At 51.1% G+C, this 20,124-nt stretch overlaps 1 protein-coding gene across 3 annotated transcripts in view; it reads left to right on the top strand.

The window, feature by feature from the left end:
* Positions 1–527: 527 nt before the first annotated feature.
* Positions 528–20,124, top strand: part of NISCH (nischarin) — a 62,272-nt gene continuing 42,675 nt past the window's right edge. For 2 of the 3 annotated variants that reach the window (XM_070776562.1, XM_070776563.1), the window contains exons 1-11: positions 528–778; positions 3,144–3,227; positions 3,889–4,071; positions 12,189–12,237; positions 13,222–13,385; positions 13,742–13,837; positions 15,155–15,250; positions 16,838–16,990; positions 18,090–18,158; positions 18,658–18,843; positions 18,993–19,121. In XM_070776562.1, the coding sequence (XP_070632663.1) occupies positions 683–778; positions 3,144–3,227; positions 3,889–4,071; positions 12,189–12,237; positions 13,222–13,385; positions 13,742–13,837; positions 15,155–15,250; positions 16,838–16,990; positions 18,090–18,158; positions 18,658–18,843; positions 18,993–19,121 (1,305 nt within the window). In that variant the 5' untranslated portion in view covers positions 528–682. The remainder of the gene's footprint in view (positions 779–3,143; positions 3,228–3,888; positions 4,072–12,188; positions 12,238–13,221; positions 13,386–13,741; positions 13,838–15,154; positions 15,251–16,837; positions 16,991–18,089; positions 18,159–18,657; positions 18,844–18,992; positions 19,122–20,124) is intronic. The other variant, XM_070776561.1, reaches the window with a different exon arrangement.

Here is a 20,124-nt window from a genome sequence, read left to right as displayed (position 1 = left end):
GAATCCGCGTCTCCTGTTTGGCAGGCAGATTCTTTACCGCTGACCCATCTGGGAAGTCACAGAGCCTACACCAGTTCCCTGCCTTGCCTGCCAGCCATTGCATGGATTAACCCACTCAATTCTCTAGAAAGTCCATTTGACAGAGATCTCTGAGTCTTGCAGAGGTTAAGAACTAGCTCAGAGTTATTCTGTCCTGTTCGGACTCCAGGTACAAATCAGATCCTCCTTCAACACACTCGGGTCCTCCAGGGAATGAGACCAAGAGGTAGGTGAGATTTAATTACTGTCGCTTTTGCGGAGAGGGAAACTAAGGCCAGGCGTGGCAGTGACTCGCCACGGAAGGTGCAGGGCCATCCCTCCCGAGTGCCAGAGCCCAGAGCAATTCCCGCCCAAGCCTCAGTTTCTCCCGAGCTGCAAGGCGCGCGGCGGGCGGGGCCTCGGGTACCGATTACGCAATCGAACCGTCCCAGGCGGCCTGCGCACGCGCGCCGCGGGCCGCAGCTGTCAATTACGTGCGCCGGGCGGAGTGGGGCTGGGGCGCGAGAAGGCGGCGGGGCCAACATGGCTGCACGGCTCGCGCCGGGGGCGGGGGGCAGCGGGGGCCAGGGGGCGGTGGGACGCTGACCCCGCCCCCTACTGCTGCCAGTCTGCGCCGGGCGGCGGCGGCGACCGAGCCCGGAACATGGCGGCGGCGGCGCGCAGCTTCGGGCCCGAGCGGGAGGCCGAGCCGGTCAAGACGGCGCGCGTCGTGGGCTCTGAGCTCGTGGACACGTATACGGTGTGCTGGGGGCCCGGACTCCCGAACTGGAGATGGCGACTGGAACCCGGAGTCTTGAGTCCGGGGCGGGAGGTTGGGGTGGGCTTCTTGGCCCCGTAGCTGGAGAGGAGGATGTCGGGGCGCTGCGACTTTGAGGAGGGGGCCTGGGATGGCAGAATCTGGGGAACGGACGCTTGGGCTCCGCAGGTCTGGAAAAAGGGTCTTGGGGTGGGGCGCAGAGAAGGGGATTAGGAAGGGTATGTGTTTAGAAAAGGAGGCTAAGAATGGGAAGGATCAAGGGATAAAGGAGGCCTGCAGAGGAGAGGGGGCAGGTTGAGGCGGAGGCTCCCCTGGAGGGGCGCCGGCCTGGGAGGACGTGACAGGGGTCCCGGAGAAGGGGAATTAGGAAAGGGGTCTTCGGATGGTATCAGCGGAAGGGGTCAGGGCGCTGCAAGCCATGAAGAAAAAGAGAGGGCGGGGCCTTGGTCTGGGGGCCCTTGGGGTTGCAGTTGACATTTGCTCAAAAGTGAAGGGGGCATCTGGGGGCCTTAGCGCTCAGGCAGAGACAAGAATGGAGGCGGGTGGAGCGCAGACCCCGGGAATTGAGGGGGTGGCTCAGGACTGAGTCCAAGAGCCCGGAACCTTAGGGGTCTTCATGGGTTTGGACTGGGGGGGTGGGTGAGAGCGGCTCACTGCCCATGCACACTTCAAGACTGTGGAGGAGATGCAGGATAGAAAGGGGAGAAGTTGCAGACTGTGATGAAGTAGGAGGCCCTCCTGGGTCTGGGTGGGCTTGGGCGCCTATGGGCCTGGTAGGCTGCCTAGCAGGGACTGGCCCCAAGGTGGGGGTGGCCTGAGCACCTCTCAGCCTCCTGGCCTTTGTTCTGGGACCATGGTGAGTTGGGGAAGGGGGCTTGGCTCTGCCTTCACCCCACCTCCTTGGCCCTCATCCTAATCCTCCTCCTGAGGGTCATTTTTCTGGCTCTTTCTCCTTTCCTGGGCAGGAGGAGGGGGAGGGAAATGGTCAGGCTGTGGAGGGGCTCCTACGGATCCTGGAGCAACAGGCCTGCTCCTCAATGGAGGCTTCAGTTGAGTTGATTATTTTCTCCTCCCCCTTCCCTGCGTGCTGCAGAGAGGGGCGGGATGCAAGGACCATGGGGCCTCATCCAGGTGAGGACTTAGCTCTGGTCAGCCATCATGCATGCAGTGTATCCACCTGGAGGGTTAGCTCCAAAAAAGCTCTCCTAGTCCACAGGGCTGAGGCCTTCCTCTGAATGGGTGTTGGGAAGGTGGTGATTTTGTGTCCTTTTATCCAGGTATGCTGAGTTGAATAATTATCAACACCTACCTTTGATTGATCAGTTACTACATGCCAGGCCCTTTACAAATCATTTTGCATGCATTACCTTTGATTCTTAATCCTACCAGATTTTAAGATGGGAACCAAGGCTCAAACAACTTAAGGCTCCCAGTCACTTACATAAGTTGACATACATACATAAACTATAGCCAGGAATGGCAGAACCAGATTTTGAACACAGGTCTTCCTGACCCGTTCGCTTCTATTAGGACTTAATTATCTATCACTGCCCTCCTCTGCGGAGAAGGCACTGGCACCCCACTCTAGTACTCTTGCCTGGAAAATCCCATGGACAGAGGAGCCTGGTAGGCTGCAGTCCATGGGGTTGCTGGGAGTCGGACACGACTGAGCGACTTCACTTTCACTTTTCACTTTCATGCATTGGAGAAGGAAATGGCAACCCACTCCAGTGTTATTGCCTGGTGAATCCCAGGGACGGGGGAGCCTGGCGGGCTGCCGGCTGTGGGGTCGCACAGAGTCGGACACGACTGAAGCAACCTAGCAGCAGCAGCCCTCCTCTGAGCTTCTAAGTGCCTTGACTCCTGGCTGTGTTCAGCTCCTGAACCAGCTGAAAGTGTTGGAAAAGGACTTGCTTCTAGAATATATAGTCAGGGCTCCTGAAAAAGAACTAAAGCAGAAAAGTTGGTCCTGCCAAACCTGACCCTGTTTTGCCTCAGAAGGAAAGGCCTTTCTTGCAGCTCAGGTTGGATTGGACTTTGAATTACATGGAGGCTTAAACATGGAGTTTAAAAACTAAAGAGATTGCTTAATATGATAGCTGCCTTTTTTGTTTCTCACTGTTGGATAGGGGTCAGACTTGTCCCATATGCCTGCCAGATCCAGTGCTAGGGCCATGGAGGAGGCTAAAAGGGGCCCCCTGCTTCTCAGCAAGGGTCAGGTACAGAGGCTGGTGGGCAGGAGCAACTTAACTTCGGCCTGGGGGGTTTGGGTGTCCTGCAGCTATTGCTAAGGGTGAGGTGGGGCTTTCCTCATTGCTGGCTAGGCAAGGGCTGTTTTCCCTCTTAGGTTTACATCATCCAGATCACTGATGGGAGCCATGAGTGGACAGTCAAGCACCGCTACAGTGATTTCCACGACCTACATGAAAAGGTAATTGAAAATTGGGGTCCTGTGTTTCAGGGCTTTGGGGGCTTTTAGGCCAAGTTCCCATTGTGTCATGGGTTGGTTTTAGGGCAAAACTGGTTTATTAATGTAAACAGCGAAAAAAAAAAAACCCCAAACCCGTTGGATCCTGAGAGTTCAACTCTTGCATGAGACAGTGTGCAAGGAGTGTATTTGAACTTCAGTTTTAAGATTGACAGTTGTAGCTAGGATATGAGATGCTGGGATAGTTTCCAGGGGAGGGAGCAGGCTTCAACTTGTTCCACCTGGGTATACCTATTCCAGAACCCGTGCTTTAGTATCTGGCTGTAATTCTTTATTTGCGTTGGAGAGAGCTCCCTTTCTCTGGGTCATTTGTAGCGTGAGAATTGTGTTGTGGTTTAGAGAAGATGGTGACTTCAGGGGCTTTGAGGTATTTCCTAAATGTCTCCAGAGTCTCTTGGTGGAACTCATTGTCTAGAACTGTATCGGTGTTTCTAGTGCTAATTAAACTTGAGGCCAAACCCAGGTGCGCTAGTTTGATCACTAATCGTGGTGCTCCTGCCGCGATGGGCTTCGTAGCGAGCACCTGCCCTCAGCTGCTTGCCTTGGCCTTGCACAGTTACAGAACCTCTTGGTCTGTGGTTGACACACTTGTGTTTTCTTACAGCTTGTTGCAGAGAAGAAGATTGATAGAAGTCTGCTTCCGCCCAAAAAGATAATTGGGAAAAACTCCAGGAGCTTGGTGGAAAAGAGGGAGAAGGATCTAGAAATTTATCTCCAGACGCTCCTGGCCACCTTCCCTGATGTGGCCCCCAGAGTGCTGGCCCAGTTCTTGCATTTCCACTTTTACGTAAGTTCCTCTTGGGTTTTCGCCTTCGCCTGCAAGCCTGCGGCCACCAGAGCTCCAGGTAGCAAACCTTGTAGACCTCAACTCTGAGAGTTAGGCTGGAGTTGGAGCCTGCGGTTAGTAGATGGAGGAGCATCCTGGCGGGTTGGGGTTCAGACAGAGCGTGTTCATAAACGGATTTGCTTTAAATTAGGCTGACCGGCTCTGGCCACAGAGAGGTTTTCCTCCACCACAAGTCGTTTTGTTTAGCAAAACGGCCTGTGGGTGTTGAGTAAGGTTTCCATCCAAATGGATGGGGTTAGATTAGAAACAGCTGACACCTGGCATTGACTATTGTTGAGTTGTTGGTTCCCAGCTCAAAACTAATTAAGGGATCCATCTGTGTTGGCAGAATATTGCCATCTTAGGGCATCGTCAGAGTCCAAGGTGCTGAGTGAGGGTAGATGGCTTCCTCCAGTGGGAGTGTACGTCTCAGGGCAGTTCTGCACTCCCTTCTGGACGGAGGAACAACGGTCACGGGCTGCTGGTGACAGTATGAGTTGTCACACTTCAAGGGGGGAAGTTTGGTGCAGCATGAAACCAAAACGTTAAACAACCCAGTAATTTCATTTCTGAGAATGTATTCTAAGGGAAAAGACTGGGCGACTGAGAAAAGGATATAGGTGTAAAGGTAGTCATTCCAGGATTATAATAAGATGCTGAAGACACTCAAAAGCCCCATAGGAGGTGACTTAAAAAAAAAAAGGGTGCTAGCGTGGGATTGGATATTGTGCTGCTAGAAAATGACGTGTCTGTGGATTTGCTGATGTAGGAAAAGAAATACATTACTAGATGAAAAGAGCAGGGCAGAAAATGGTATTAGGGTATGGTCCCATTCTTATTTAAAAAAGAAGTTTGTATGAATATATTTGGGAAAATTCTAGAAGGTTATACATCAAAATATTACGAGGAGTTGTTTTTGGGTAGTAGATTTTTGGATAATTTACATTTAATTATTTTCCTTTTGTGTGATGAAGATAGGGAAAAAAACCCGAAACAACCCACTCCCTTTTCAGGCTTGCCTTTTAGGAAGGGACCTGTGGGTTGTGGTCTTAAAAGCCCAAACTTGTTTAAAAAATAACTGTCTTGAGATATTTTCAGAGAGACAGCTGAGCCTTTCTTGAAGTGTTGGGCAGAACCTGGAAATTTGGTGACGGCACTAGCACTGGGTCACTCAGCTTGGAGGGCCCTGTGGGAAAGAAGAGCGGCTTCTATAGATGGGGGCTACATATGTGTATCTATCTTTGGATTTTGTTTGGCATGTATGTACCCGTAATGTATGTGGTTAGCAGTAATTTTCCTGTTGCAGACTTTTTTTTTTTTTTTTTTGCATTTTCTTTCCTTATGTGAAAAAGAGAAGTCCATTCCTTATGTGAGTCTTTCAGATAACTGGTTAGTGTTTAAGAAATGCTGTACTTTAAGAAAGCTTTGATTAGCTATTCAAGTTTAAAGTATAATTCATTGCTTAAGACCTGGGCCTTTGAGGCAGTCTCCTAGCTGCCTCTGAGTATGGAAAGGCCTGGACTGCTTTTTGTTTTTTAAATGATTTGTATGTTAATTATTATTTTGGTTGCGCTGGGTCTTGGTTGGTATGTGCCGGCTTTTCTCTAGCTGTGGCGAGTGGGGGCTACTCTTCATTGTGGCACGTGGACTTCTCGCTGTGGTGGCTTCTCTCGTTGCGGAGCGCAGGCTCTAGGTGCGCGGGCTTCAGTAGTTGCAACACGCAGGCTCCCAAGTTGCGGCTCAGTCGGGTGTGGGCTGCCATTCCCTTCTACAGAGGATCTTCCTGACCCAGAGATCGGGCTTAGTTGCTTTATGCCTTGTGGAATCTTCCCGGGCCAGGAATCGAACCCATGTGCCCTGCATTGGCAGGCAGATTGGAGTTCACTGAGCCACCAGAGAAGTACTGGGCTGCTTTTTTGAGATAGGTTTGCCTGACGTAGGCCTGGGGCCTACCCTACATCTGTAGCAGTTCTGGTTTGAGGCGTGTTCTACTGCTTGGAGCAGTTTGAACATATCTGAAATAATTATTATCAAAAGGGCCTCTTGGTTATATAAATCCAGAGTTCTAAAAAAGTGGTTGATCCATCATTAAACTAAATCACGGTTGCTTAGCTGTGGCACTGTTGGCGTGTTGGACCAGACGATTGGTGGGGGGGCTGCCCTGTGCAGTGCTGAGCAGCATCTCTGACCTCTGCCCACTAGATGCCAGTAGCGCCCCCCCAGTCTGCCCCCACCCCCCACCCCACCACGTTGTAACTACCCACAGTATCTCCACGCATTGCCAGGTACTGCCTGAGAGGCAAATTGCACCTGATTGAGAATCACGATATTAGATCTTCAAATGAATTTGGACAGACAGGGCCCAAAAGATTTGTCAGCTTTCTTACAGACTGGGAGCCCTTAGGGAAGGTTTCTGGTAGCCTTCGCCCCCATCAGTGTCCTCTCTGAATTTACTCCCAGTGTAGTCCACCTCTTGTGGGGCTGCCATTGGACAGGGTGGACCCAGGGAACCCTGTTTGGCTGGGGTGTGGATTTTTTTTTTTGGTATATAATTCACATACAAAATTCACTCTTACAAAGCATACAAGTCCCTGGTTTTTAGTATATTAACAGAATTGTGCATCTGTCACTACTGTCTTAATTCCAGAACATTCATCACACAGGAAGGAACTGTGTACCCATCAGCAGTCACTAATATGCTTTCATAATATATAGGTTTGTATATTCTAACATTTCATATAAATGGAATCATGCAACATATGACCTTTTGTGACTGACTGCTTTCACTTAGCATAGTGTTTTCAAGGTCTGTTCATGCTGTAAACAAAAATAAGTACTTCAGTTCTTTTATGGTCAAGTACTATTACGTTGTTTAAAGATACCATATATTGTCCATTTATGAGTTAATGGACTGGTAACTTTAGCTTGCTTCCAGTTCTTGGCTTTTATTAAATAAGGCTGCTGAGAACATTCATATGTTTTTGTGTAGACCCATACTTTCTGTTGGGGCTTCCCAGGTGGCCCAGTAGTAAAGAATCCACCTGCCAGTGCAGGCGATGCAGGTTCAGTCTCTGGGTCAGGAAGATGCCCTGGAGACGGGAACGCCAGCCCACTCCAGTATTGTTGCCTGGGTAATCTCATGGACAGAGGAGCCTGGCGGGCTGCAGTCCGTGGGATCACAAAAAGAGTCAGACACAGTTCAGCAACTAAAGGATAACAACAACATACTTTCTGTTGGGTATATACTAGGAGTGGAATTGCTGGATTGTATGATAACTCTGTTTATGAGGAACAGCCAAATTTTCTTTCGTAGTGGCTGCACCATTTTATTGAGTTGGCCAGAAAGTTGGCCAACGCATTCCTACCAGCAATGTGTAGGCTGTTATGTTCGCACGTCTTTGCCCACACTTGCTACTGTTCGCTTTTACTGTAGCATCCTCATGGGTGTAGCGTGGTACCTTGTGGTTTCAGTTTGCATTTGGCTAATGACTAATAATGTTGAGCTTCTTTTCGTGTGCTTGTTGGTTATTTGTATATCTTCTTTAGATAAAGTTACTGAAATCTTTTGTGTTTCAAAAATTAGGTTGTTTTTGTTGTTGAGTTATAGGAGTTCTTTGTATACTCTGGATATTTAAGCCCTTGTTAGAAATATGATGTGCAAATCTTTTCTTTCATCGTGTGAATTGTCTTCGTTTTCCTGATTGTATTCTTTGAAACATAAGTTTTCGATTTTGATGAAGTTTACCCATTTTTTTCCCTCCAGTCACTTTTTGGTATCATATCTAAGAAACCAAATTCAAGATAACAAAGATTTGCAACTACGTTTTTCTTCTAAGAGTCTTACAGTTTTAGGTCTTGTATTTAGGACTGCAACCATTTTGAGGGGATTTTTGTATACGGTGTGAGGTTGGGGCCTCCACTTTGGGGCAGGCTGACAGGCAGGCAGAGCCGTTTGTCTCCCAGCCCTGCTGCTTCCTGACAGTTTATTCAAAGGCGGTCATGGAACCTCTGTGTGTCTCAGTTCCTCTTGTGAGTTGGAGGGGGATGATCCCAGGCCCTTGGGAATTGCAGGAGACTGTGCAGTGATGGTGAAGGGCCCAGAAGAGGTCTGGGCTTATGGCGGGGGCTCTCCAGGTCCCAGCCACTGCTAGCTATTCTAGTTAGGAAATGCATTCACTTCTTGTCAAAGGTAGCATTTATATCATTTTGTTATCTTGAAACCAGTTGGGTAGAACAAAGACACTTTTTGAAATTTGAAATCAGAGTAGGATAGAACTGTTACCATCCTAAAGGTAGCTTTTGGTTGTTTGTTTTAGTTGCAGAGTATAAGCTGTAAGTGATAACAGATATCCTTGCGGCTTACTTATGGTCTTGGAGCTCTCTTCAGCCAAAGTTTAGGCTTGAATCTCTCAATGGGGAATTTTTACTCACACAGTGTTCCTGACTTCTGCTGGTGTGCCTCATATAGGCATGAAATAAGTTATCAAGGGCTCCGACCCCTGTGTGTGTATGTAAACCACACAGTGATGTGTAATTGAGCCCCTCGTTAATGCTCCAGTGACACACACGCTGTGCTCAAGCCTGTGCCAGGCAGGAGCGTTGGACTGGCCTGCGGTTATTCATTGAGTAGGGTCTGTGCTGCAGGGGGTTCACAGACCTGCATGTACTAACATGCTGTCAGAACAGTGGTGTCCGAACCACAGCCTAATAGTCTGTGGTGCATTTGTGTGCATAGCTCACTTGGTAAAGAATCTGTCTGCAATGCGGGAGACCCGGGTTCGATTCTTGGGTCGAGATGATCTGCTGGAGAAGGCATAGGCTACCCACTCCAGTATTCTTGGGCTTCCCCTGTGGCTCAGCTGGTAAAGAATCTGCCTGCAATGTGGGAGATCTGGGTTCGATCCATGGGTTGGGAAGATCCCCTGGAGAAGGGAAAGGCTACCTACTCCAGTATTCTGGCCTGGAGAATTCCATGAACTGTATAGTACATGGGGTCGCAAAGAGTTAGACACAGCTGAGCAACTTGCCTACAGGGGTGCTGCTCAAGGGTGCAGACCAGCACTTGACCCTGGCAGGTGGCTGATTGATTGGAATGTAACATGTTTGGAAGTGGGTATTATAGTTTTTAAACACCTATTTTTTTTTTATTGAAAAAATTTTTGAAGTTATAAAGAATGTCTTTTAAAATTTTAATTTATTTATTTTTGGCTGTGCTGGATTTTTCTTGCTGCAGGCAGACTTTCTCTACTTCTGGCAAGTGGGGGCTACTCTTCATCGCGGTGCATAGGCTTTTCACTGTGGTGGCTTCTCTTATTGCAAAGCGTGGGTTCTGGGGCTCATGGGCTTCTGTAGTTGTGGTTCCTGGGCTCTTGAGCACAGGCTTAATAGTTGTGGTGCATGGGCTTAGTTTCTCCTTGGCATGTGGCATCATCCCGGACCAGGAATCAAACCCACGTCTCCTGCACTGGCAGGTGGATTCCTTACCGTTGAGCCACCAGAGAAGCTCCCTGCCATTTTTTTTTTTTTTTTTAGGGTATTTCAGTTCAGACATCTGTGGGACCCTGAAGTATTTCAAGTCCCTTAGCAGGATTGGGTGGAGTGTGTGTGGGTGGGGGAGTACCCGTTCGCAGAGGTACCTCTGGGCAGAATCTGCAGGAGCTTTAAATGGGACCCACCGATGCCCCTGTTTCCTCCTAGCAGGAGGGGGGCCCAACCCTGCTTACATTTGGCCACAAGGCCACAGTTGAACCAGAGTACTCTGAGGAGGCAGACAAAATGCTTCTCTGAAAAGACTTATACTGTGGATTTTGGGCTGAGGCCTTTCTTTGTTTCCCCTTTAATTAAGAGTCTCTCAAGGTAAAGATCAGCCAAGGCAACTAAGTTGATAGTGTTGCCTGGTATAGCTGCAGGGAGTGCTTCCTGTAGCCCAAGGGGAGGGGCGGAAGAAATTGTCTACTTTTTAGATTGTTCAGAAGTGGAAACATGCTCTTTGTTTAGCATGAGTCCTTGGCCCTCACAATCTCCCAACTTTCTGGGTCTTCCAGAAATTCCAGCCCTATCTCATCAGCTGAGCTGGTGTTGACGCCAGCTGCCCAAAGAAATGTAACTCTGAGGATAAGGGTTGCTGCTACTAAGCGTGGGCTGGGGGCCCTTTTCCCATGTGAGACCTAGTGTCCCTGCTGGGAATGGAGAGTCTGGGGAGCTGCTCTTGGGGACTGGAGGTGGGTGCGGATCGGAAGCCTCTCGGGAGTCTGTGTCTTTCTAGGCTGTCCAGGCGATGGGCGATTCTGACTGCACGCCAGATGGGAAAGTGCTGATCTGGAGACAGGGCTTAGTTCTCAGAGTGTAGGTAGAGAAATGAGCTTCTGGGTCATTCCATGGTCTTCCTGATCTTCGGTTCTTCATAGCAGCCAAGGAAGTAACTGCCCAGCAATTGAATTGTTGCAGGAGACTGAAGTTGAACTTCTGAGTGAACTGATGGCCTGTCCTCTCATTTACTGGAGCCTCTCTGGCTCAGAACCTGCTGTATCCTTCTGGTGGCCCTTTTACATTTGACCCTGTGTCTTGCCAGACTCTGAGCCCCCTAACAGTGGAGCTGTGTTCGCTCATTTTTCTCCCTTTGGCTTTTTGTTCATTTGTGAGAATAAGGAGGAATTAGTCTCATACAAGCTGAATTTCAAGCAGATGAAATAAGCACATTTTTTAATAACAGATACCTTAGAGTACTAAAAGGAGAAATTAGGGGAGTGTTTTTATGACCTTAGGGTTGGGAGAGAGGTCCCAGAAGTCACAAAGGAAAAGAATCACAGGTTAAAAAATGCACACTTGCCAAACCTCCCTCTGTCAGGAGAACCGGTGTGAACACATGTAAGGGGCATGCACAGACAAGGAAAAGACACTTAGATATTTGCAGCATGTAAACAAGCATTAGGGTGTCCTGTATGTGTGAAAGGTAAGTGAGAGACGAACCATAGAAAAACAGGAGAAGGACACTGTCTCCTGCAGCCTGGTGCCTTTCAAGTTCCGTAAACACACTAATTGCGTGTCCTGGTGGCAGAGGGGTTCTTGTGAACTATGGAGGTGATCGTGCAGTTTTCATCAGGACCTGTTTACAAAAGCCCTGTTGGCTGCCATCGTCAATTAGGTGCCGTTCTTACCTGCAGGATGTGGGGTTGCAAGCCCTGGGGCTCTGGCAACCCCATGGTTACACCCAGAAATGCTGAGGCAGTCAGCTGTCAGCTGTGTACTGAGAGAGGCTTCACGGCTAAGCACTTGAAAGTGTGGCTTTGCGAGTTTCTTGCCATGTAACAGTGAGGATCGCAGCCTGTCTGCACCTCAGTTTACTTACCTGTGAAATAGGATTCAAAATAAGAGCCTCCTGGCCTAGGGCGCCTGGAGGATTGAGTGAGCCTCTTGGTGGGGAGCACGTAGGCCATTGCCTGGTGTGAATTGAGACCCAGCACATTAGCTGTAATGTGACTGAAGGTCATTCTTGTACTGCCTTTACCCCATCGCCCTAAAAGGGAACCCTTTCCTGCCTCTTCCTGACGACCCTGGGCTGGGTGGTGCTGTCACCAGCCTTGGAGGGACGGCGCAGGAAGAGAGCCTGTGCTCACTCTTTCCTCAGATACCTGTGGGACATGAATGTCAGTAAAAATGGTCACTCCCAGGCCGGGCTGGCTCTGTGAAGCCTGTTTTTTTTTCCCACCAGGGTAATGGGAACCTCTTTTCCAGAGGAAGCAGGACTGTCTGTCTGCTATGCCTCTCTCAGTAATCTCCCAAGGCCAGTTTTGGGAGCTGTTGACTTCCCAGCCAGCGCCTGACATGGCCAGGCTTTGCGGTCTCCTGGGCCTGGAGGTCAGCCCGTGCTGAGTGGCCTTGGAGCTGTTATCCGCGTAACTGGAAATGCTCTTTTCCTTTCTGAGCTGCTTGATTCACTTTAGATTTACTCTCTCCGTTTTGTTTTACTTCTGGAGAGCTGGCTTTGGAGCAGTGGAGGGAGTAGATGGCAAGAAAGGTGCAGGTCCCAGTGGTGGGGAGCAGGGGAATATCCTGACTGGATTTTGTTTTCTCTTTAGGAGATTAATGGCATCACTGCAGCACTGGCTGAGGAACTCTTCGAAAAAGGTATATGGCCAGGGGTCCTTGAAATACTGGATGCAACTTGGCTAGCCCTGTTAGGCGGCCAGGGGCCCAGAACTCTGTCAGCTGGCTCTGTGCCAAGTGGGTTCTAGCCAGGACCCACCTTCCCAGGGTTGCCCAGACCCCTGGGCCTGGTCCACAGGCAGGCCTGTGCACCTGTCTGCTCTGCAAGTCTGAAGAGCTGTGTTCTTCACCTCAGGACCCTGGGGCCCCTGTCCTCGGGGGCTCTGTTCTCAGGCTCAGATTGTATTCCAGGGCCTTCTGATGGAGTTCTAGAAGGTGGGTGGTGTGCTGCCCTCTTGCACCGGGTTTGTTCTTACCTAAAAGGGTTCGGATGGCACCGAAGCTGCCTCAGGGTCATGACCCTGCCTGAGAGCACAGTGATGGTGGCTAAGATGTACTGAGTGAGTGCTTGTGGGCCAGACTTCTGTGTGTGTCTTACTGCTCCCCTGAAAGAGGGCCGGACAAGGACGTTGCGGATGAGAGGCCCGGTTAGCTGTCTGAGGGTGCATGGCTGGAAAGCACAACAGGAGGCCCAAACACCAGTGTCGGGCTCAGAAGCCCTCCTGCCCTGCTCTCGGGCCCCTTACTGTGCTGGCACCTTGGGTCTCACCTATTAAGACATCTGTGTCTTAGAGGTTACAGTGGGCTGTTGCCCTCAGTGCTGTGCCTGCGCTGGCTTTCTCCTGGCCAGGGCCTCAGATTGTAACTCAGTTTCACCTCCGAGAGGCTCCCAGAGCAAATTCCTGTGGCCCTTCCCCCCTTTGTAATCACGTGTTGACCCTGAGCTATCAGCCCAGGAGGGAGGCCGCTTCCGCATGCTCAGGAGGGTCCTGCCTTCGTCCTGACTCGGTGCGCATAATGGGTGCCGGCCAAGTGCTTGTTCACTGTTGCCCGAGTGGGCAGCTACCCTGGCCGCACAGCGGGGCTGGGACCCAGTGCTCACCTGTTGGGCTGTGGCTGTTGCAGGAGAACAGCTCCTGGGGGCTGGCGAGGTCTTCGCCATTGGCCCCCTGCAGCTCTACGCAGTCACCGAGCAGCTGCAGCAGGGAAAGCCCACGTGCGCCAGCGGGGATGCCAAGACTGACCTGGGGCACATCCTGGACTTCACCTGTCGCCTTAAGTACCTTAAGGTAAAGCTGTGGGAGCCTGGTCATGGGGAACTGCTCAGTCATGGGCACACAGCTCGTGACCTGGGTGGGTGTGTGTGTGTGTGTGTGTATATATATATATACGCTGCAGGCCCTGGGGAAAAGAAGGTGACATTTGGTGATCTGGGCACTGTGCTTCCGCCTCTGAGCACCAGGGGGCAGTCATGGTCCAGTGGCCCCCTACTTTGAACCTTGGCTTTAGCTTGCTTTGTTGATCATGGAAGTGCTGAGTGGGAGTCCTTGCCCAGACTGCCTCTCGCAGCCTGGCAACGATGAACACGGATGGAAAGTGCTGGTTGCAGCAGCATCCCTAATTCACACCATTTATTTGGCTGTAGGTTTCTGGCACAGAAGGACCTTTTGGGACCAGCAACATTCAGGAGCAGCTCCTGCCTTTTGATCTGTCTATATTCAAGTCTCTTCATCAGGTGGAGGTAAGGCCCAGGGCCCCTGGAGTGCAGGCGGGACTGTGCCCTCGCAGCATGGTCTGATTTCTGACCATTCTGTCTGTGCCTAGGGAGTGTTCCTGAGGTTGAGTGTCTGGATTTAATCGTAAGGCACTGCTGCATTTGTGTCTGTCAGTATGTGGCAGATTCCATTTAGGGGAGTCAGGCGCTGTGGAGGCAGAGAGACGAGCTTCTGCTGCTCTTGGCCGGTCTGCATGTCCCCACCCTGCAGCATTTGGACAGGTTGGAGCACCAGCGCCCAGCTTCTCCTGGGCTTCTTCATTGCTCAAATTGAAGTGCTAGGAAGTCGTCCTATGGGTCACACAGAGCCAATTCCACGTCTGCATCTTCCAGGGCAGATCAGCAGAGGGGTTGCAGGATTCTCTGCTCTCTGCCGTGCCTGTACCTAACAGGAAATACTTGGCATTACTCACTGCAGAGCTCCTGGGTTCACAGTGCCAATTTTGTACCTTGTTTTTTCTTTTTTTTTTTAATAAGAAGGGGACTCAGTAGAGAATAGGGGAAAACACTTTAACACAGCAAGTCCTCGAGCATGGCTTTTGTGTGCAGCCCTGTTCCTCATGTCTAATGTTCATTCCTCGATGAAATCTTCTCAACAGCCACGTGAAGTGGGCACTTACATTCCCATTTTACAGTTGAGGAAACTGAGGCTTAGGAGGGTAAGGAAGTTTGGCCAGGATCACACAGTTAAAAGGGGGAATGTAGTGTCTGAGCTCAGCAGAGTCTGACTCTGCAACGTGCCGGGCTTGTCTCAGGAGGTCCCTTGAGGACCCTTCCTTCGATGGGCATCTGGTCCTCGACCAGCACAGGCAAGTGGGGCTGGGTAGTGAGAGGAGTGCCTGGTTGGGCAGGCTGCGGCTCTGCCAGGCGGGGCCTGCGGGTATGTAGTGTAGCGCTCGGACAGGTGGCTTGAGGGAGGTGGTTTGGCTTGTCCCCCTCCTTTCCCCTGCAAGGCTGCCGAGGCCAGTGGAGTGGGGCAGGTGATGTTGCAGAGGCCCCAGGCTCTCCAGCTCTGGTGTCCCTGGCTCTCACTTTGTGTCCAGCCACCCAGCCCCAAGCAGCTGTTCAGAGAAACGAGTTTGTGTCTCTGTCTCACGGGCTACTTCAGAACATGTCTAGTTAGCACTAAAAATGAGAAAGCAGAGACTTAGGGTTTGAGTCAGTGCCTGCCTCGAAGGATTTGGGGTCACTGATGGTTGTGCTCCTTTTGTGTGTGGGTGGGACTTCATGGGACTTCCGTTAGAGTGACGATGCCCTTCTGAGACATAGCTGTTCTTGTTCCAGATAAGTCACTGTGATGCCAGGCGCATCCGGGGGCTGGTTGCATCCAAGCCCACCTTGGCCACAATGAGCGTCCGTTTCTCGGCAACCTCCATGAAGGTAAGCGCCACCTGTTAACCTTCCTGGGTGCTGTCTGAGGGGCAGGGCCCTGCACTGTGGTGCCCTCACTGCCATCTGTCAGGAATCAGAAGCCAGACTTTCCCCTGGGCAGCTGCACACTCATGTGGGACCTCCCAGTGCTTGACAGTCCCTGTAGCCTCAGGCTACATCATCATCCCGAATCAACACTGTAAAACCAGAGATTTTAAGAGCAGGGTAATCTCCACCCCCCAGAAAAGGTCACTGCTGCTGCTGCTGCTGCTAAGTCGCTTCAGTCATGTCCGACTCTGTGCAACCCCATAGACGGCAGCCCACCAGGCTCCGCCGTCCCTGGGATTCTCCAGGCAAGAATACTGGAGTGGGGTTGCCATTTCCTTCTCCAGAAAATGTCACTGGTTTTTAATAAATTTTCAGCAGCACGAGTGTCAGAACATTTAGTAGATGAATTGATGGAAATGTTCTCTAACTATGAAAAGCCCTGGCTTAGCACTCATTTGTATTTTGTTCTCAGTGAACTTGAGTAGGCAGGCGAGGTTGTGTGTGGTGGACCTTGTTGTTTATATGTGAGTGACACAAACTCACAAACCAAGTACGTTAAGAGGTTTTATCCCTTCTCTCTTTACATTTTTATGATTTGCATCTTAGTAATGACTTGACTTCCAGGTGGCGCTAGTGGTAAAGAACCTGCTGCTAACACAGGAGATGTAAGAGATGCTGGTTTGATCCCTGGGTTGAGAAGATCCCCTGGAGAAGGAAATGGCAACCCACTCCAGTATTCATTCCTGAAGAATCCCACGGACAGAGGAGCCTGGCAGGCTACAGTCCATGGGGTTGCCAAGAGTTGGACGCGACTGAAGTGACTTAGCAGACTCAGTAATCTTAAAGTTTTTCTAGAAAGAAGTATAGTGTTACTTTTAGAACTTAGAGGATCTGATGAAGATTTAGGTTTGAGGGAAAGTCTTTCTCTTGAGGCTACTGGCTGAAAAGAGGTGGCTTGTTTCAGGCAGCTTTGCCCCTCTGGGAGATACTCCCTGCTTCCCTGCTCAGGGAGCCCAGAGTGATCCATTGAGAGAGGAGAAGTCTTATCAAAGGGCATCAGAAGCCGAAGCGAGAAGACCTGCCTCCTTCCCAGTAGACGGTGCCCCCGTGCTCCCTGCTGCTGCCCTGTTTCAGCCCTCCTAGATTTTACCCTGTGAAGTAATGGTTAAAAGGCCTATTGTCAGCCGTGGGGGCCACAGTGCCAGCTTGTAAAGCACGGTTGCCTGGAAACACAGAAAATTCTGACCTTCAGCCTCCAAGATTTAAGCCAGAAAAGGCATCACTGTATAACGAGGCTCTTGTGAGCTGGAAAAGCGTTTGCTCCCGCAGCAGGGCCAGAACATATTCCAAGTGGCCGTTATGTTTCTAAGCTCTTCAGTTATTTCACAATTGTTTCGAGGCATATGAACCAAAGCCCCGTTTTAATGCAAGTTCACTTCCACATACTAAATATGCTCCAGCCCTTCCTGAAATTTTGCAATGATTGTTTTCCCAATGAGTGTTGCATGAGGGCTACCATGGGGGTGCTCACCAGATGTTCTCACACAGGAAGTCCTCGTTCCCGAAGCCTCGGAGTTCGATGAGTGGGAGCCAGCAGGCGCAGCCCTGGAGGGCCCCGTGACTGCCGTCATCCCCACATGGCAGGCTCTGACCGCTCTGGACTTGAGTCACAATAGCATCTCTGAGATCGATGATTCTGTGGTACGCCTTCCACGGCCTGACCAGACCCTGGGGTTGGGTGTTTAACACTTTACCAGAAGGACCACCGAAGACCTGCATCCAGTGCTCTGTGCACTGCCGGCAGTGCTTAAGTTAATGGGGTTATTTAAAAGTTATTTAAAATCTCAGGGCTTCCCTGGTGGCTCAGTGGTAGAGAATCCGCTGGCCAATGCAGGAGACACTGGTTCAATCCCTGGTCCAGGAAGATCTCACAGAGCAGCTAAGCCCGTGCACCACAACTACTGAGCCTGTGCCCTAGAGCCCCATGAGCCCGCACGCGGCAGCTGCTGAAGCCCACGCACCCCAGAGCCTGTGCTCCGCCACAGGAGACGCCGCCACGATGAGCAGCCTGAGCACAGCCGCGTGGAGAGTGGCCCCCGCTCTCTGCAGCTAGAGGAAAGCTGGGCAGCAGTATAGGCCCAGCACAGCCAAAAATAAATAATTGGTTTTTTTAAAGGAGTGCTTAGAACGAGATGAAGTGTATTAATTGTGTGTGCATTTGATAGCATAGACACAGTAAGTGGTGAAATTTATTCCCAAGAAGGGGAGAAGAAAAGTTAGTCCATAGGTTCCAGGGACATTCCTGGTAGTTCAGTGGTTAGGACTTTTATGTTTCCACTGTAGTGGGGACAGGTTTGATCCCTGATCAGGGAACTAAGATCCAGTGTGCCTCACAGTGCAGCCGGGAAAAACAGAACAGGTTCCAGATGTTCCCCTGTAAGAGTGACATCCAGATGGTACTTGGGCAGGAGTGTGGTTCCTGTGTTTGTGCGTCTCGATGGGGATAGGTAGAGTTGAAGAAGCACACACCTGCTTCTGTCTGCACTTGCTGTTTATCACTTTTACAAGCCAAGTGTTCTACAGAAGCAGTGCACTGGTGCTCAGCCATGGAGGCCCTCTGTTACGTGTTCCTTAGGATGTGCTGCTGGCTGGGCCCTGGGAGGTGTCCTGTCAGGGGCCCTGCACAGATGGCCTGCCCAGGAGTCTGTGGGCAGGCAGAAGCATCTGTCCCTCCTGTGGAGGGGCCGGAAAGGGTTCAGTCTCCTAGGGTAACGTCAGGTGTTGTCTTTTCTTTCACAAGAAACTGATTCCAAAGATTGAGTTCCTGGACCTGAGTCACAATGGAGTGCTGGTCATGAACAATTTGCAGGTAATTAGTGTCTTTGGAGACCTTTACTGTCTGTGAGCTTCTCACAAGGTCCCATTCTCCTGAGATCCAGGAGGCTGATGTGGCCTTGGGAGTCTTGGGATTTCTCTCATGGGCACTTGAAGGGTATCTGGGTGTACCAGAGGTTTGTAAAGGCAGAGCCTGCTGCCATTCCCTTTAGGTCGCAACAATGCAATGAGCATGTGTTGCTGTACTTCCCAAAGTATAAATACACATTGGACATGATAAAGATGATGCCTCCACTGTGAAGATGGACAGCCTTGTTTTCAAACCCTGCCTCTACTCCTACCCTGTGGGCCGTGTTGGCCCTGTAAACCTGTGCAGGGAAGAAGAGTTTCCCTTCTGAAAAAATGTCAGCGGGAACAGAGCCAACCTGCAGAACTAGTCATTGAGGCTGGAAGGCCCGTCCCCCTTCACGTCGGTGCCCGTTGTTTGGACCCTTGGCCTTAACCCCGGGACCCTGTTGTCGCTGCCGCCACAGCACCTGTACAACCTTGTGCACGTGGACCTGTCGTACAACAAGCTCTCCTCCTTGGAAGGGGCTCACACCAAACTGGGCAACATCAAGACCCTGAACCTGGCAGGCAACCTCCTGAGGCATCTGAGTGGCCTGCATAAGCTCTATTCCCTGGTCAACCTGGACCTCAGCGACAACAGAATCGAACAGGTGAGCTGCGCCCCAGAAGGAACACAGGGTTCTGGGGAGGCTGTGCCTCGACGGTCACTTCAGTGAGAACGGGGGGCTTTTGTTGGCCGTTGGCTCGTGTTGTCACGTTGCTGAGTTGTTAGCGAAGGGACTCGGGGGATGCCTTTCAGATGGAAGAGGTCAGAAGCATCGGCAGCCTCCCATGTCTGGAGCACGTGGCTCTGCTGAACAACCCCCTGAGTATCATCCCCGACTATCGGACCAAGGTGCTGGCTCAGTTCGGAGAGCGGGCCTCAGAGGTAAGCTGCTTGGGGAGACTCAGCTGCAGGTGACATCTGCCTGCTTCAGAAGGCCGTCCTGACCCTGAGTGGCCTTTCGGATCAGGGAAGCCCACTGCCTCCATAGGAAAAGGCTCCCTTGCTCCTCTTCTCTTAGGGGCCACAGGCTGCCACGCTTCCTCCGTAGGCTGACCTCATGTCGCCTCCGTCAGAGCATCAGGCCTGGGGGGCTCTCCAGGAACCAACGGGCACAGCCTGAGTGTGGAGGGACTGTCTTCTACTTGTTAAAAAGTAATGTTTACTGTGGGCTTCTCTGGCGGCTCAGCAGTAGAGAACCCGCCTGCCAGTGCTGGAGATGCGGATTCCATCCCTGAGTCGGGACGGTCTCCTGGGGGAGAAAGTGGCAGGCCGCTCCAGTGTTCTTGCCTGGGATAATCCCATGGACAGATTATGAGCTGGCAGGCTCCAGCCCATGACGTTGCAGAATCAGACAGAAATTTAGTGACTAAACAACAAACAATGTTTATTGTAGGCAAGAGTCAAGAATAAGATACTTAATTCCAAGTATCTCATTTCCTGGACGACTTCTGGCCATAAAATCTCATCATAAACCAGATGTGTTTACCCACCTTGGCCAGTGTCACTTAGCCCAGTATCTGCTGTCTGCTGATGGTCACCTGCCCGCCCCACAGGTGCCCTGCAGGTTCCCCTGTCTCCTTGCTTCGAGCAGGCCACGCTCCCACTCCCCCCAGATCCCAGGCCGGAAGACAGCTGGAAGTCTGTCTGCGTCATCCCCCACCCCTCTGTGTGTTTTCCACCCCAGTGCCCCTTTCTCCACACTGTCACCAAGACATCAGCTCCCCTCCCTCGGCCCTTGGGACTTTCCCTCATTTGACCGCTCTGCTGTTCCCCACTGCCTGCCGGCCCGTAGCTCATTCCTGCACTTGCGGGTGGGGTCCCTGCCTTCCTACCTGCTTCCCATGCCTTGACTCTCCCAGCCTAGAAGGCTCTCCCCTTGCTCTTT

The sequence above is a fragment of the Bos indicus genome, chromosome 22 (genome assembly GCF_029378745.1).
Source record: "Bos indicus isolate NIAB-ARS_2022 breed Sahiwal x Tharparkar chromosome 22, NIAB-ARS_B.indTharparkar_mat_pri_1.0, whole genome shotgun sequence".
Classification (NCBI taxonomy): domain Eukaryota; kingdom Metazoa; phylum Chordata; class Mammalia; order Artiodactyla; family Bovidae; genus Bos; species Bos indicus.
This window is presented reverse-complemented; position numbering and strand designations above follow the sequence as displayed.